The sequence below is a fragment of the Lissotriton vulgaris genome, chromosome 4_1, assembly GCF_964263255.1.
Source record: "Lissotriton vulgaris chromosome 4_1, aLisVul1.2, whole genome shotgun sequence".
NCBI classification, from domain to species: domain Eukaryota; kingdom Metazoa; phylum Chordata; class Amphibia; order Caudata; family Salamandridae; genus Lissotriton; species Lissotriton vulgaris.
Window position 1 is genome coordinate 367,343,519 of NC_141691.1, and position 14,514 is coordinate 367,358,032.

The 14,514-nt window shown below is 50.0% G+C and overlaps 1 protein-coding gene across 1 annotated transcript in view; it reads right to left on the bottom strand.

The window, feature by feature from the left end:
• LOC147718758 (fibronectin type-III domain-containing protein 3a-like) overlaps nucleotides 1–14,514 on the bottom strand; it is a 417,154-nt gene that overhangs the window by 206,983 nt on the left and 195,657 nt on the right. The window contains exon 13 of the mRNA XM_086918744.1: nucleotides 2,047–2,168. Coding sequence (XP_086774870.1) covers nucleotides 2,047–2,168 — 122 coding nt within the window. The remainder of the gene's footprint in view (nucleotides 1–2,046; nucleotides 2,169–14,514) is intronic.

Genomic DNA, 14,514 nt, shown 5'->3' on the forward strand with positions numbered 1-14,514 from the left:
CATCAGTGTGGGTTTAATGTGCTGAGAAGTTGGATATCAAACTTCTCAGGCTTCAGTGAAGCCATCATGGTGCTGTGGAGTTCGTAATGACAACCTGCCAGCACCATATACTCTTAATGGCAGCACTGCACTTACAGTGCCCAGGAATGGCCCTGGGTAGTGTAGAGGCACAGGGTTCAAGCACCTGTGCCCACAACACTGGCATAGTGCACCCAGCTAGAGGGGGGACTGATGGATGCCGGGGCAGTGAGTTTGTGGGCATGGCACACAGGGTTGTATGCCATGTAGACTGTTTGTTTAGTTCTGCACCGAGACACTCAGCCTGCAAAGGAAGGGTGTGTGTCTCAAGGTACAGGGCCCCTAAGGGTGGCACAATAAATGCTGCAGCCCTTAGGGGTCTTCTCTGGTCACAATGCCCTGGGTACCTAAGGTACCCTTTACCAGGGGCTGACAGGTGGCCAGAGATGCCAAATGGGTTTTAGTTTCAACACAGTTTTAGGGAAGGAGAACAGGTCTTGGGCACCTGATTAGCAGGAGCCAGGGCACACTCAGTCAAATAACATCAGCAATTCAGCAAAAAGTAGGGGCATACCATGCAAGAAAGAGGGCACTTTCTCACAGGTGGGCACACCTCACTTGTTTTCCCCGCCCATTTTCCCGCCCAAAGTGGGGGTCAGAACCAGTGGGGACCAGTTGCTGAAAGCAGCCAGTTACATGGGGAAGCTCACTAAGGCGAAAAGCCTCTAAAGTTTCCCCTTCGTGAATCCTGCCCATCCTGGGGAGGAGGCTTGGCACCTCGTCCCACGATGTGCATTGTTTCAGGCCCCCAAGGGCAGCAGGCTCTCGACCCAGGGGTCCAGATACAGGTCTGGTGGTAGCAGCTGAAAGCAGCCACTCAGCCTGGACACTAGTAGTATGTTATTTTTTTGGGGGGCATCTCTAAAATGACCTCTGTGTGCATTTTTCATTAAATCCCACACTGCCATCAGTGTGGGCTTAATGTGCTGTCAGTGTAGCCATTATGGTGCTGTGGAATTCGTAATGACAAACTCCCAGCACCATATACTCTTAATGGCAGCAATGCACTTACAATGTCTAAGAATGGATTTAGACACTGTAGGGGTACATGGCTCGTGCACAAGTACCCTCACCACTGGTATAGTGCAACCAGCTAAAGGGGTGAATGATCTATGCCAGGGCAGTGGGTTGTAGGTATGGCACACAGGGATGTGTGCTATGTTGACTCTTCACTGTGTTCTGCACCAAGACAAGCAGCCTGCAACGGCAGTGTGTGTATGTGTATTTGTACAGGGCCTCTAAGGGTGGCACAATAAGTACTGCAGCCCTTAGAGGTCTTCCCTGGTCGAAGTGCCCTGGGTACCTTTTGTACCAATTACAAGGTGCTGACCTGTGGCCAGAGTTGGAAATTGGGTTTGGGTTAGTTTTGAGGAAAGGACACAGGCCCTGGGAACCTGATTGGCAGGGACCCAGTGAACATCAAGTCAAAAGGGCATCAGTAGTCTGGTAAAAAGTGTGTGGGGGGGGTTACTGCAACAGAGACCCAGCTTCTTACATAGTGCACCATGCCCAAGGGCATGTAAGGCCTTCTAGAGGGGTGAATTACCTATACCGTAGGCAGTTCTGCTTGGCATGACACACAGGCAGTGTGCCATGTCGACTATCGTTTTTCTCTGCGCCAAGGCATGCAGACTGAAGTGGCAGTTTGCAGGGCCTTGGTGAGACGTCACTAGGGGACCCTCTTCAATCCCAATGCCCTAGGTGCCATGGTACCAATTACTAGTCACTTACAAGGGGTCTGAAGTTGCCAATCATGGTACAGTTTTTAGGGAAATGGCTCTGTCACAGGTGACCTGGTTGGCAGGGAACCTGTGCACTTTCTCCCAATTATGCTGAACAAAACCTTACTAACACAGTCATAACGTAATACTACTGAGTAATTAGAGTTCTGTTTGCCAGAGCAACAATGAACATTGATATGGACAATGTAGAAAGATATCTGAACAATGAAAAAAAGGTAGTCTGTACCTCATTCCAATATCATTTTTAGCAGCTAATCTAAATGCATATTTTGTAGAAGGAGAGAGTTTAGTCTGCTTGTACTGCTTTAGATGTCCCATGTAACACTCTTTGAAGGGTCCATTCTTCCCCTTAAAATTAAAGATAGTAAAACAATTACAAATATTGAATTTGCAGCTACATAAGCAAGGAGAATAAGCAAGACAAAATGAGCAAATATGAGTTGCAGCATAAGTGACATTACAAGTATTTTCAAAATGAGATAAAATACTAAACCTGGAGGAGCAACGAAAAGCAATGACTAGCAGTGTCACAATCTATATATTTATAAACGCTTTGGGGATTTGCAAAGCATGAACTTTGACCCAAAAGACGTCAGTGCGCTGTGCAAGGTTCACAACGTTTGCAACAAAACATAAATAGAATGGAATATTCAAGTATACAGAACACGACAACTGAAAAGGAAAATGTTACTTACCCTGTAAGTAACTGTTTGTGGCATGCAGTGCTAAAGATTCACATGCGCTGCATACCTCTGCCATCTAGTGTTGGGCTCGGACGTGTACAATTTGTTTTTCTTCAAAAGAAGTTTCTGTGTCACGGGACCAGGTTACTCCGTCCATCAGTGGCAATACGCTTGGGCATAGGCTCCATTATTAGATTGTTTTTTCTCGCACAGAGGGCGTGACTGAAGATGGAGCATAGAGATGCAGTAAACAATGACCATGCAAAGTCGAAAGGACCAATGTTGGGTAAAAAAGAAGAAAGAGTATCTGCAACAACCACAGGCATCCAGGGATGAGGGTGGATGCCTATAAATTTACAGCACCTAAATGCCAAAATAAATGCTTAAAGGGTAACATTTTCGGCTTGTGGCACCTGTAGCTTTAGGTATATATACATGCTGTGCCTCGTAGGCTGTCCTCCCAAAGTGGTGTCTCAGCCTGTGAATATTGCAAAAGACTGAAACAGTGTGCGTGGGACACCTTGGCCAACCCATGCTTGTTGTCTGGAGCACATTAATGCTTAGCCAAGGTGTAAGGAGTGGGCCAGGTAGCTGCCTTACAGATGTCAGCTAGTGGAATGTCACCCAAAAAAGCCACAGTAGGCCATTTCTTCTGAGTAGAACGAAGTCTGGGGCGTGCGGGCAGGAACCTTTTAGCTTGAGTATAACAAGTCTGGATGCACTTGATAAGTCAACGTGCAAATCATGCCTTGGAAATGGCGCGGCTCATATGTGTGCACTGGGTCCCTGCCAATCAGGTTCCCAGTGCCTGTGTTCTTTCCCAAAACTATACCTTTGTTTTCACAATCATCACACCTCTGGTTCACATGTAAGTCGCTTGTAAAGGTTACCAGTGGTACAGAAGGCCTTGTCACCAGGGAGGGTTTCTAAGGACTGTAGCATGTATTGTGACACCCTCAGAGACCCCTCACTAAACACACACACCCTGCCATTGCAGACTGTGTATTTTGGTGCACACAAAACTTCAGAGACGGCATGGCACACATCTCTGTGTGCCATGCCCACCAATCACTGCCTGTGGCATAGGAACGTGACCCCTCTTGTTCGCCTCACAGCCCTAAAGTAAGGTCAACTATACCAGAGGTGAGGGCATAGCTGCCAGAGCAATGTTCCCCTTCAGTGTCTGTGCCTTTCACAGACATTGTAAGTACAGTGGAGCCGTATCAACTACATGGGCTGGGAGTTTGTCATTACGAAGATCACAGCTCCATGATGCCTTTACTAAATACTAAGGAGTTTGGTATCAAACTCCTCAACATAATAAACCCACACTGATGCCAGTGTTAGATTTTTTTTTTTACTTTATTTTTCAATTTTCAAGACAATTTCACAATAAGTCATGTGTAAGTGTCACAGTGATACATCATCCAATTACCGTAAAGTCTCCTACGTCAATCGTCCATGCACAACATGTCAGACAGATATCATACAATGCAAATGCACATCCGAACCCCTACAATTCTCCCCTCGAAGATTACAGCAGGAGGCACAAAGCAATATGAGGTCCATACGTGGACAGATTCCAGGGCCTGCAGTCTTGACACACATGAATGTAAGAGTTCACACATCATCACATGGCTCGTCATCAGTTTCTGCAGCGCCCTGTAACATAAGATATTCCTGCAGAGGCCCCCAAATATCTCTGGGCCTGGAAGCCATTGGCAGCAGTTCAGCATACATAGTCCTGACAATAGGTTAAATCCGCCAGCCATTCCTTAAATTTCGGGGCACGACCCCTACCCCATCTGCATGCCACCCTCCGTTTGGCCAGTAGCAGTGATATAGCTACGAACATTCTATACATTGTAGGTATCTGTGCTGTATATCCCAGCAATGTTAGCAGCGGGTCTCTTGCCAAGACACTACCAGTCATAGCGCCTAGTGCTGTTGTACTTGCTCCCAGTATTCCTGTATGGTCGGTCACTCCCATGCTAAATGAAGAAAGCCTGCTCCTGGCTGCTTACACCTTAGGCACCTATTTGTGTCTACCAATTTGAACCACATTTTCTTCACCGGCTTATAATATAATCTATGCAGATAATTATAATGTATAATTTGCAGCCTGCTTCTAGACGAGATTTGCACCGTTTGCATACAGCAGTATCGCCATTGCTCATCAGAAAGCTCCCGCCCTAGGTCTTCACTCCAATGCGCCCGGGACCTACTTACTATCCCTGCCTTATGTACACGTATACTGTTGTATAAACCTGACAAGATGTTTCCCATACGTGGAACCCAACATGGTATGTAGTGGGAGGAGGCATACTTGTTCATGGGGAAAATCAGGAACTATAGACCGCATCCCCTGTCTAAGCCGAATATAAAGGAATGTGCCCAAGGGCGTGGGCTGCACTTATGACAGAAGATGGTCGCCCTTTGGAAAGGTTTTGAGTGTTCCACCGCTGCAGAGAGCGATGTTTTGGCTGTCCACCAACACCATATCCGTTAGCTGGCCTTGCGCCTGGTTCCACTGACGTGCCAAAACTCCTGTAAGGGACGCATCTGGAGTCTTGCGTAAGGGACGATGAAAATGCAAGAGGCCATCATCCCGATTAACTGCATGAACACTCGAGCTGGTAATGAGTGTTGAGGCTGAAATTTTGATATGAGGGCTTGCATGGTGCTTATTCTGACTGGGTTGGGATATGCTAGAGCTTTTGAAGTGTTTGTTGTAGCTCCTAGATACTGTTGTGTTGTGGACCGTTGGAGATGGGATTTGGAGAGGTTAACTATGAATCCCAAATCATGAAGCAATTGGATTGTTTTGTATGTGTGTTTGTTAGACCTGTCTGGCCTTTTGCGTAGCCCCTCCTATTAATTATTTATTTTGTCCCCTTTTTTCCCCTCATACCTTTTTATCTTTTTGTGTCCACTAGATTTTTATGGTGTTGTCCTGGGAGATAGATGCTCTTTTGCCCTTATAGTCTTTTACCTCAGGCCTAGGTGCCTTTCTGACTAGAATTCACTCAGACCTACAAAAATGGTGGCTATTAACTGCCATAACTGCCAACCCCTGAGAAGGCCCCATAGGATAACAGAGTCCTTCCAGAACCTTCTGGACCATACTGGACCCTGAGTGGACAGACTATAAAAGGGCTGGGGCCAGGTAGCCATTTTGTGCAGTCCAGTGAGTTGGAGGAGAGAGGCAGTGGTGTGGGGAGGTGGACGCGCAAGAAGTAGTTAGTTTGTCAGAGAGATAGACAACCTCTTCGTGAAGACGTTCCCCCCTCTTGCCCCTGACCAAACCCTCTCGTCAGACTTTATTATCTGAGGGAATCGGTTCGGCAATTGCTGTTGGCCCCTTGAGCCCCTCTGACCCCCACTTTCCTAGCTGCTGTCTGGGGAACCCCCCCCCCCCATTTCCTCTCGCTAGATCACCTTACCGGTATCCCAAAGGAGAAGACCGGAGCGAGTTGCAACGCCCTGCGCTGCTGAGGAGCCTCTGGAGCGGAGGCGAGTGACTGTGAAGGTGCTGCCGGGCTAGGCGCAAGAGCAAGGGAGCGCTGATCCTTGCACAGGCCCAGTAGTGCGGCTGTCAGTGGAGTGAGCCGGCGAAGCGCAGATCTCCGCGCAGGCCCAGGAGCGGTAAGCGGACAACCGAGTGAGTGAGGCGGCGCTTAGCGGAGACACTGCTCACCCGCGCCTGTGCCGCGGCACGATCGAAGAGAGAGCAGCGAGGATCGCGCGGGTGACTGAAACACCGGCAGCCTCAGACCGGCCTCCTCTCGGTGCTGGCATAAGTGCGCAGGTCCCGATTACCGAGAGAGGAGCTGCTGGGAGGAAAGAGCTGGAGGTCTGGTTCCGCGTCTTGCGCTGCTCAGGCCCCAAGTAAGGTGAAGGAAAGGGGGGGAGATTGAAGAGTGACTGGGGAATCAGCCGGGAAGCCAGGAAGGAGTTCTCTCACGCCCCTCTATCTCGGGATTAACTGGAGGAGCTCCCTCACACTCCCTTATTCCCTGAATACCTTAATGACTAGCCCTGATAGAGTGAAGAAAGACCGTTTGAAAAGCCTTCTGAGTTAGAAGCTCAGAGGATTAAGTATAGCAGGGAGTCACCACAGTGCTGGAGAAGTGAACTGAGATACTGAGAATAATAAAGTTGAGATTTGAAGTATATTGCGGGATTCTCTTACAGAGGAGGAGGGGAAGAAGAATCGTTGACTTCATCCTGTGCTAACTTATGAACAAGTTATAACAGAGCGGTTTATATTATTGCATTTGATAACTGAAATCCTGGGGTTACTCACCTAATGTGAGAAAGGTGCCACACAGTGGGTAGAAAGGTAACCTTCCAGGGCCCTATGACCTGGACATTCCCAAAGTAGTAGGCTGGAATGGGTTAAGTGTTAAAGATTGGGATTGTTCTTTTGGTGTAACCAGAAAACCTCAGCTTGGGTGGGCAATCTATTGCTGTAGGAGGTGCTATAGCTGAAGGTTGAGAAAGTGTTTCCTAGAATAATTCACTGTAAAAAGATTAATCACTACTGAACTGGGTTCTCCTGATGTTACTGGATATGTGTGGAAAGAACTGATAAAATTGTACAGTGTATTTAATTGTAAATCTACAGAGAAGAGAGAAAAGCTAACAAAAATATTTTTATAAAACAGCTCGTATTTTTCCACAAAGATTGCTGTAGTGTCATTTTTGAGTGGAATTGCATTGAGTTACTGCTGGGTGGTGTGCAAACTTTACACTTGTGTTTCTGGGAACTGACTGCCTTACCCTAGGCCAGGCTACCCTATGTGACCTGGCAACTCTAAGTCCAACATATTGGTGTCTAGCGGTGGGATGAGAACTGTGGTTGCGACTACTCTGCAGTAACTAAGTGTAATCCACTGACCTACACCAGGAGTTTTCTCCTGGCGGACTTCCTAATTTTTACTTTTGCTTTTTCCAAATTCATTCCTGGTGGTGGGGTGGAGGTAGCTTCAGATTGCCCCCTTGAAAAACTACTCTTTTTGTGTGTTTGTCACTAAATTGCCTTTAGCAAAATGGAATTTGCATTGGAAGAACTGGACACTTATTCTGTGGCCCAGCTTAAGGATTTTTGTCAACAAATGGCAGTGTTCTTTAAGCATGGTGCCAAGAAGGGGGAACTCCAGACCAGTTTGAGGGCTTGGGTGGAAGCACATAGAGAGGGGAAGGAGGAGGATGAGGGGACAGACCGGGACACGGTCATAGAGGTAGAGGGATTGTTCCATCCTGAGGTGGGAAACCTACTCCCAGGACCAATGACCTACTCTAGGATGGGCAGTAGTGTCTCCGGAGGAAGCTTGACCGAAGCGGAACTCACAGACAGGAGGGAAAAAAGGCAACTGAAATGGGAGTTGGCCAGGCTAGAACAGGAGAGGGAAGAACGGAGGATGGCACATGAGTTTAAACTAAAAGAGCTAGAACTCCAGGTCCTGCAACTAGGACCCTCTCCTACTCCAAATGGTGGCAGCGAAACCAGAGAACCAACCAGGGAGTCCAGACCCTACCTGCCTAAGGACATAGTTGCCAGCTATAGTCAGAGGGACTATATTCCAAATGGCTGGCTGCCTATGAGGTCTCCCTAAGAGCCCATGGAATCCAGGAGAAGCACTGGGGGGGTGGGTTGTACAAATATATGCCTCCTACTGGTCGGGACACCTTGTTAGCCTTAGAACCGGAGGAGCGGACCAACTACCCCACCATGAAGTTAGCATTGATCAGAAAGTTTGGGCTAATCCCGGAAAAGTATCGCCAAAAGTTCAGGGGGAGCCACAAGTTTAGCACCCAGAACTGGGTGGATTTCCTGGACTATGCGAGGAAGGCATTGGAGGGCTGGGTACAGGGCAGTGAGGTAAAGGACTATGAGGGGTTTTATGACCTTTTTCTTAAAGAGCATCTACTCGAGAAATGTTTTCCCGAGCTGCGCCAACACCTGGTGGACAGCAAGCTGACCAACCCCCGGAAGCTTGCAGAGGAGGCGGACATCTGGGCAAGTACCCGGGTGTCCTCAAAGGGGACTGGAGGGGATTCCCAAAGGGCCGGACAGGGCGCCCCTCAGAAGAAGGAGGGGGGAGATAAAAAGCGGGAGTTCTCTAAAGGTCCCCAAAACAATTTCCAGGGAAAGGGAACAGGTTTCACCCCTAAGGCTAACCCGCCCAGAAACCCTCATCGTGGCCAGCAGCCAAGGGTTGTCCACTGCTTCGAGTGTGGTGGTGTGGGACATTATAAAGGAGATGTCAAAAGCCCAAAGAGACCACCCCCTCCCACCGGAGGAAAAGCCCCAGGGGTAGCTAGTGTAGCGCTTGGGGAGGAGTTGCCCTTAGATAAGGGGGGTGAGTGGGCGGGTGTCACCTTAGTGTCCCTGGGAGTTTGGGAGATGGTTCCTAAGATCCAGGTGCCACCAAATACTACCAAGTATGGGCAATGGATCATCATCAATGGCCAGAGAGGGGAGGCTCTGAGAGATACAGGAGCCAGTATGACTATGGTGAGAAGTCAACTGGTGTCTCCAGAGCAGGTGATTCCCAATGTACTTCACCCCGCCACGATGGCTGACGGCAGAATGGGCCACTACCCTGTGGCCGAGGTTCCTTTTGAGTGGGAAGGGGTTGCAGGTTCACTTAGAGTTGCCGTAAGCTTGCCGTGCCAGTTGATTGTCTGCTGGGGAATGACATGGAGCAGAATGCTTGGAGAGAGGTGGAATACCGGACGCACTCAGATGCTGGGTACACCTGACTGGGCCTGTGTAAGTACAAGGTCTGCGACTGCCCGGAGAGGGAGTTCGCCTGGGTTGGAGCCTGGAACAATGGCCCAACCCGCTGCCAAAAAGGGACAGACCCGAAGACAGGAGAAGCCTGCTTCGGCTTCCACACCCCATGTGACAGATCGGCCACCTGCGGTGGTGGACCAGGAGTCCGTGGAGGGGGAAGTAGTCTCGCTGGAGGACCTACCCATCCCTGCTGAGTGGCATGTGGAGGGAGGGCCTACCATGGAAGAGTTCTGTAAGGGTCAGAAGGAGTGCCCTACCCTTGAGGGACTGAGGTAACAGGCCGAAGCCCAGGCAGCAGGGAACGTTGCGGGACACTACCACATTTACTGGGAGGACGGACTCCTCTACAGTGAACCCAAGGTACCCTTACCTGGTTCATCAAGGGCCTTGGTAGTCCCTCAACGGTACAGAGCCTTTCTGCTGGAATTGGCTCACGAAATACCCTTGGCAGGACACGTAGGTCAGGACAAGACCTTTGCTCGGCTTGTCCCCCACTTTTACTGGCCTCAGATGAAAGTGGCGTCTGACACCTACTGTCAGACATGTGTATCCTGCCAAGCCAGTGGGAAAACAGGAGTGAAGCTGAAAGCTCCCCTGGAACCACTTCCTGTCGTTAGCACTCCCTTTGAAAGGGTGGGCATCGACATTGTGGGGCCATTGGATCCACCAACAACGGCTGGTCACAGGTTTATCCTGGTTCTGGTGGATCACGCCACACGGTACCCAGAGGCAATTCCTCTGAGGACTGTTACTGCACCTGTAGTGGCTAGGGCCCTGATGGGGATCTTCACCCGAGTGGGTTTCCCCAAAGAAGTTGTGTCCGACAGGGGGAAAAACTTCATGTCAGCATACATGCGGGCAATGTGGAAGGAGTGTGGAGTGACCTACCGGTTCACCACTCCTTATCACCCCCAGTCAAATGGACTGGTAGAAAGGTTCAACAAGACCTTGAAGGGCATGATCAGAAGTCTGCCTGAAAGCCTGCGGAGGAAGTGGGACGTCCTCCTACCCTGTTTGCTATTCTCCTACAGGGAAGTGCCCCAGAAGGGAGTGAGCTTCAGCCCCTTTGAGCTTCTGTATGGGCACCCTGTACGCGGTCCTCTCGGCCTGGTGAAGGATGGATGGGAAAAGTCTCCCAGGAAACCGCCCCAGGATGTGGTGAGCTACATGGTGGCCTTCAGGAGCCAAATGGCGAAGTTGTGGAAGCAAGCTTCTGACAACTTGGAGGCCAGCCAGGCAGTAATGAAAGAGTGGTATGACCACAACGCTCACCCGGTGGAGTTGGAGCCTGGCCAGAAAGTGTGGGTGATGGAGCCTGGAGAGCTAAGTGCCCTCCAGGATCGCTGGACAGGCCCCTTTGAGGTGTTAGAAAAGAAGGGTAAGGCCACATACCTGGTGGACCTTAAGACCCCTCGACAGCCCCTACGGGTGCTACATGCTAACCGCCTCAAACCCCACCATGAGAGGCCCGAGGTCATCTTGATGATGGTGACTGATGGGCGAGAGGAAGCAGAAAGCGAACCTCTCCCAGACTTGTTCTCGTCTCAGGAAAAAGATGGGTCGGTGGAGGGAGTGATTCTCTCCCCATCCCTAACTCCTGAACAGCGGGAGGACTGCCGCCAGATACTGGAACAGTACTCTACGTTGTTCTCCCTTGTCCCGGGAAGAACTCACCTGTGTACCCATGACGTGGACACAGGGGACAGCCCACCAGTGAAGTCAAAGACCTACCGGCTGTCCGACAAGGTGAAGGCTAGCATCCATGGTGAGGTTACCAAGATGCTGGCGCTTGGAGTTATAGAACCTTCCAGTAGCCCCTGGTCCAGTCCGGTTGTTCTAGTGCCAAAAGCAGCTTCACCAGGCACCACTCCAGAACTGAGGTTCTGTGTGGATTACCGGGGACTGAACTCAGTTACCAAAACTGATGCTCATCCGATCCCTAGGGCGGATTAATTAATTGACTGGTTGGGAGCTGCCCAATACTTGAGTACCGTTGACCTCACTTCAGGGTACTGGCAGATTTCCCTGACAGATGGAGCAAAGGAAAGGTCAGCCTTCTCCACGCCTGAGGGACACTTCCAATTTTGTGTGATGCCCTTTGGGCTCAAGAATGCCCCTGCCACTTTTCAGCGGCTGGTGAATCGGGTCCTCTCCGGAATGGAGGGTTTCTCCGCTGCTTACCTGGATGACATTGCTGTCTTCAGCAGCAGTTGGGAGGGCCATTTGCAACATTTGCAAGCAGTTCTCCAGGCCCTGAAACAAGCTGGTTTGACAATCAAAGCCAGCAAATGTCAGATTGGGCAGGGGTCGGTTGTGTACCTAGGCCACTTGGTGGGTAGGGGAACAGTGCAGCCCCTCCAGGCAAAGATTGAGGCAATCATGGCCTGGGAACCCCCCAAGACCCAGACTGAGGTCCGAGCTTTCCTGGACCTCACAGGTTAATACCGTCGCTTTGTGAAGGGGTATGGCACTATTGTAGCGCCCCTCACAGAGCTTACCTCAAAGAAACAACCTCGACGGGTAGTTTGGACAGAGGCTTGTCAGCAAGCCTTTGAAAAATTGAAGCAGGCAATGTGTGCAGCTCCGGTCCTGAGGGCCCCAGACTTCTCCAAGGAGTTCATTGTCTAGACAGATGCATCAGAACATGGCATTGGGGCAGTGTTATCGCAACTTAATGAAGAGGGTCTGGATCAGCCTGTAGTTTTCCTATCCAGGAGACTGCTTCCCCGGGAACAGAAGTGGAGTGCAATTGAGCGTGAGGCTTTTGCGGTGGTGTGGGCTCTGAAGAAGTTACGGCCATACTTGTTTGGTTCGCACTTCCTGGTTCAGCCTGACCATCGACCCCTTCGTTGGCTGATGCAAATGAAGGGGGAAAACCCCAAGTTGTTGAGATGGTCCATCTCCCTACAGGGAAAGGACTTCCGGGTGGAACATCGGCCTGGAGTGGACCACGCCAATGCAGACGGTCTCTCTAGGTATTTCCGCCTTAGTGATGAGGACTCCCAAGGGGTTGGGTAGCTCTCCCCACTTTCAGCTGTGGGGGACGCGTGTTAGACCTGTCTCGCCTTTTGCGTAGCCCCTCCTATTAAATTTTTATTTTGTCCCCGTTTTGCCCGTCATACCTTTTTTATCTTTTTGTGTCCACTAGATTTTTATGGTGTTGTCCTGGGGGATAGATGCTCTTTTGCCCTTATAGTCTTTTACCTCAGGCCTAGGTGCCTTTTCTGACTAGAATTCATTCAGACCTACAAAATGGTGGCTATTAACTGCCATAACTGCCAACCCCTGAGAAGGCCCCATAGGATAACAGAGTCCTTCCAGAACCTTCTGGACCCTACTGGACCCTGAGTGGACAGACTATAAAAGGGCAGGGCCAGGTAGCCATTTTGTGCAGTCCAGTGAGTTGGAGGAGATAGGCAGTGGTGTGGGGAGGTGGACGCGCAAGAAGTAGTTAGTTTGTCAGAGAGATAGACAACCTCTTCGTAAAGACGTTTCCCCTCCTGCCCCTGACCAAACCCTCTCGTCAGACTTTATTATCTGAAGGAATCGGTTCGGCAATTGCTGTTGGCCCCTTGAGCCCCTCTGACCCCCACTTTCCTAGCTGCTGTCTGGGGAACCCCCACCCCCCATTTCCTCTCGCTAGATCACCTTACCGGTATCCCAAAGGAGAAGACCGGAGCGAGTTGCAACGCCCTGCGCTGCTGAGGAGCCTCTGGAGCGGAGGCGAGTGACGGTGAAGGTGCTGCCGGGCTAGGCGCATGAGCAAGGGAGCGCTGATCCTTGCGCAGGCCCAGTAGTGCGGCTGTCAGTGGAGTGAGCCGGCGAAGCGCTGATCTTCGCGCAGGCCCAGGAGCGGTTAGCGGACAACCGAGTGAGTGAGGCGGCGCTTAGCGGAGACACTGCTCACCCGCGCCTGTGCCGCGGCACGATCGAAGAGAGAGCAGCGAGGATCGCGCGGGTGACTGAAACACCGGCAGCCTCAGACCGGCCTCCTCTCGGTGCTGGCATAAGTGCGCAGGTCCCGATTACCGAGAGAGGAGCTGCTGGGAGGAGAGAGCTGGAGGTCTGTTTCCGCGTCTTGCTCTGCTCAGGCTCCAAGTAAGGTGGAGGAAAGGGGGGAGATTGAAGAGTGACTGGGGAATCAGCCGGGAAGCCAGGAAGGAGTTCTCTCATGCCCCTCTATCTCGGGATTAACTGGAGGAGCTCCCTCACACTCCCTTATTCCCTGAATACCTTTATGACTAGCCCTGATAGAGTGAAGGAAGACCGTTTGAAAAGCCTTCTGGGTTAGAAGCTCAGAGGATTAAGTATAGCAGGGAGTCACCACAGTGCTGGAGAAGTGAACTGAGATACTGAGGATAATAAAGTTGAGAGTTGAAGTATATTGTGGGATTCTCTTACAGAGGAGGAGGGAAGGAAGAATCGTTGACTTCATCCTGTGCTAACTTATGAACAAGTTATAACAGAGCTGTTTATATTATTGCATTTGATAACTGAAATCCTGGGGTTACTCACCTAATGTGAGAAAGGTGCCACACAGTGGGTAGAAAGGTAACCTTCCAGGGCCCTATGACCTGGACATTCCCAAAGTAGTAGGCTGGAGTGGGTTAAGTATTAAAGATTGGGATTGTTCTTTTGGTGTAACCAGAAAACCTCAGCTTGGGTGGGCAATCTATTGCTGTAGGAGGTGCTATAGCTGAAGGTTGAGAAAGTGTTTCCTAGAATAATTCACTGTAAAAAGATTAATCACTACTGAACTGGTTTTCCTGATGTTACTGGATATGTGTGGAAAGAACTGATAAAATTGTACAGTGTATTTAATTGTAAATCTACAGAGAAGAGAGAAAAGCTAACAAAAATATTTTTATAAAACAGCTCGTATTTTTCCACAAAGATTGGTGTAGTGTCATTTTTTAGTGGAATTGCATTGAGTTACTGCTGGGTGGTGTGCAAACTTTACACTTGTGTTTCTGGGAACTGACTGCCTTACTCTAGGCCAGGCTACCCTATGTGACCTGGCAACTCTAGGTCCAACAGTGTTAAACACAGCTGCTGTGTGACTTAGCTTTTAAGAGCCAGTTGTCCAGGTAAGGGAACACTTGAATATGTTGTCTTCGTAAGTGTGCCGCCACTATTGCAGAGGACTTGCTACAGACTCTGGGTGCTGTGGTCTCCCCGAATGGGAGAACTTTGAATTGGTAGAAATGGC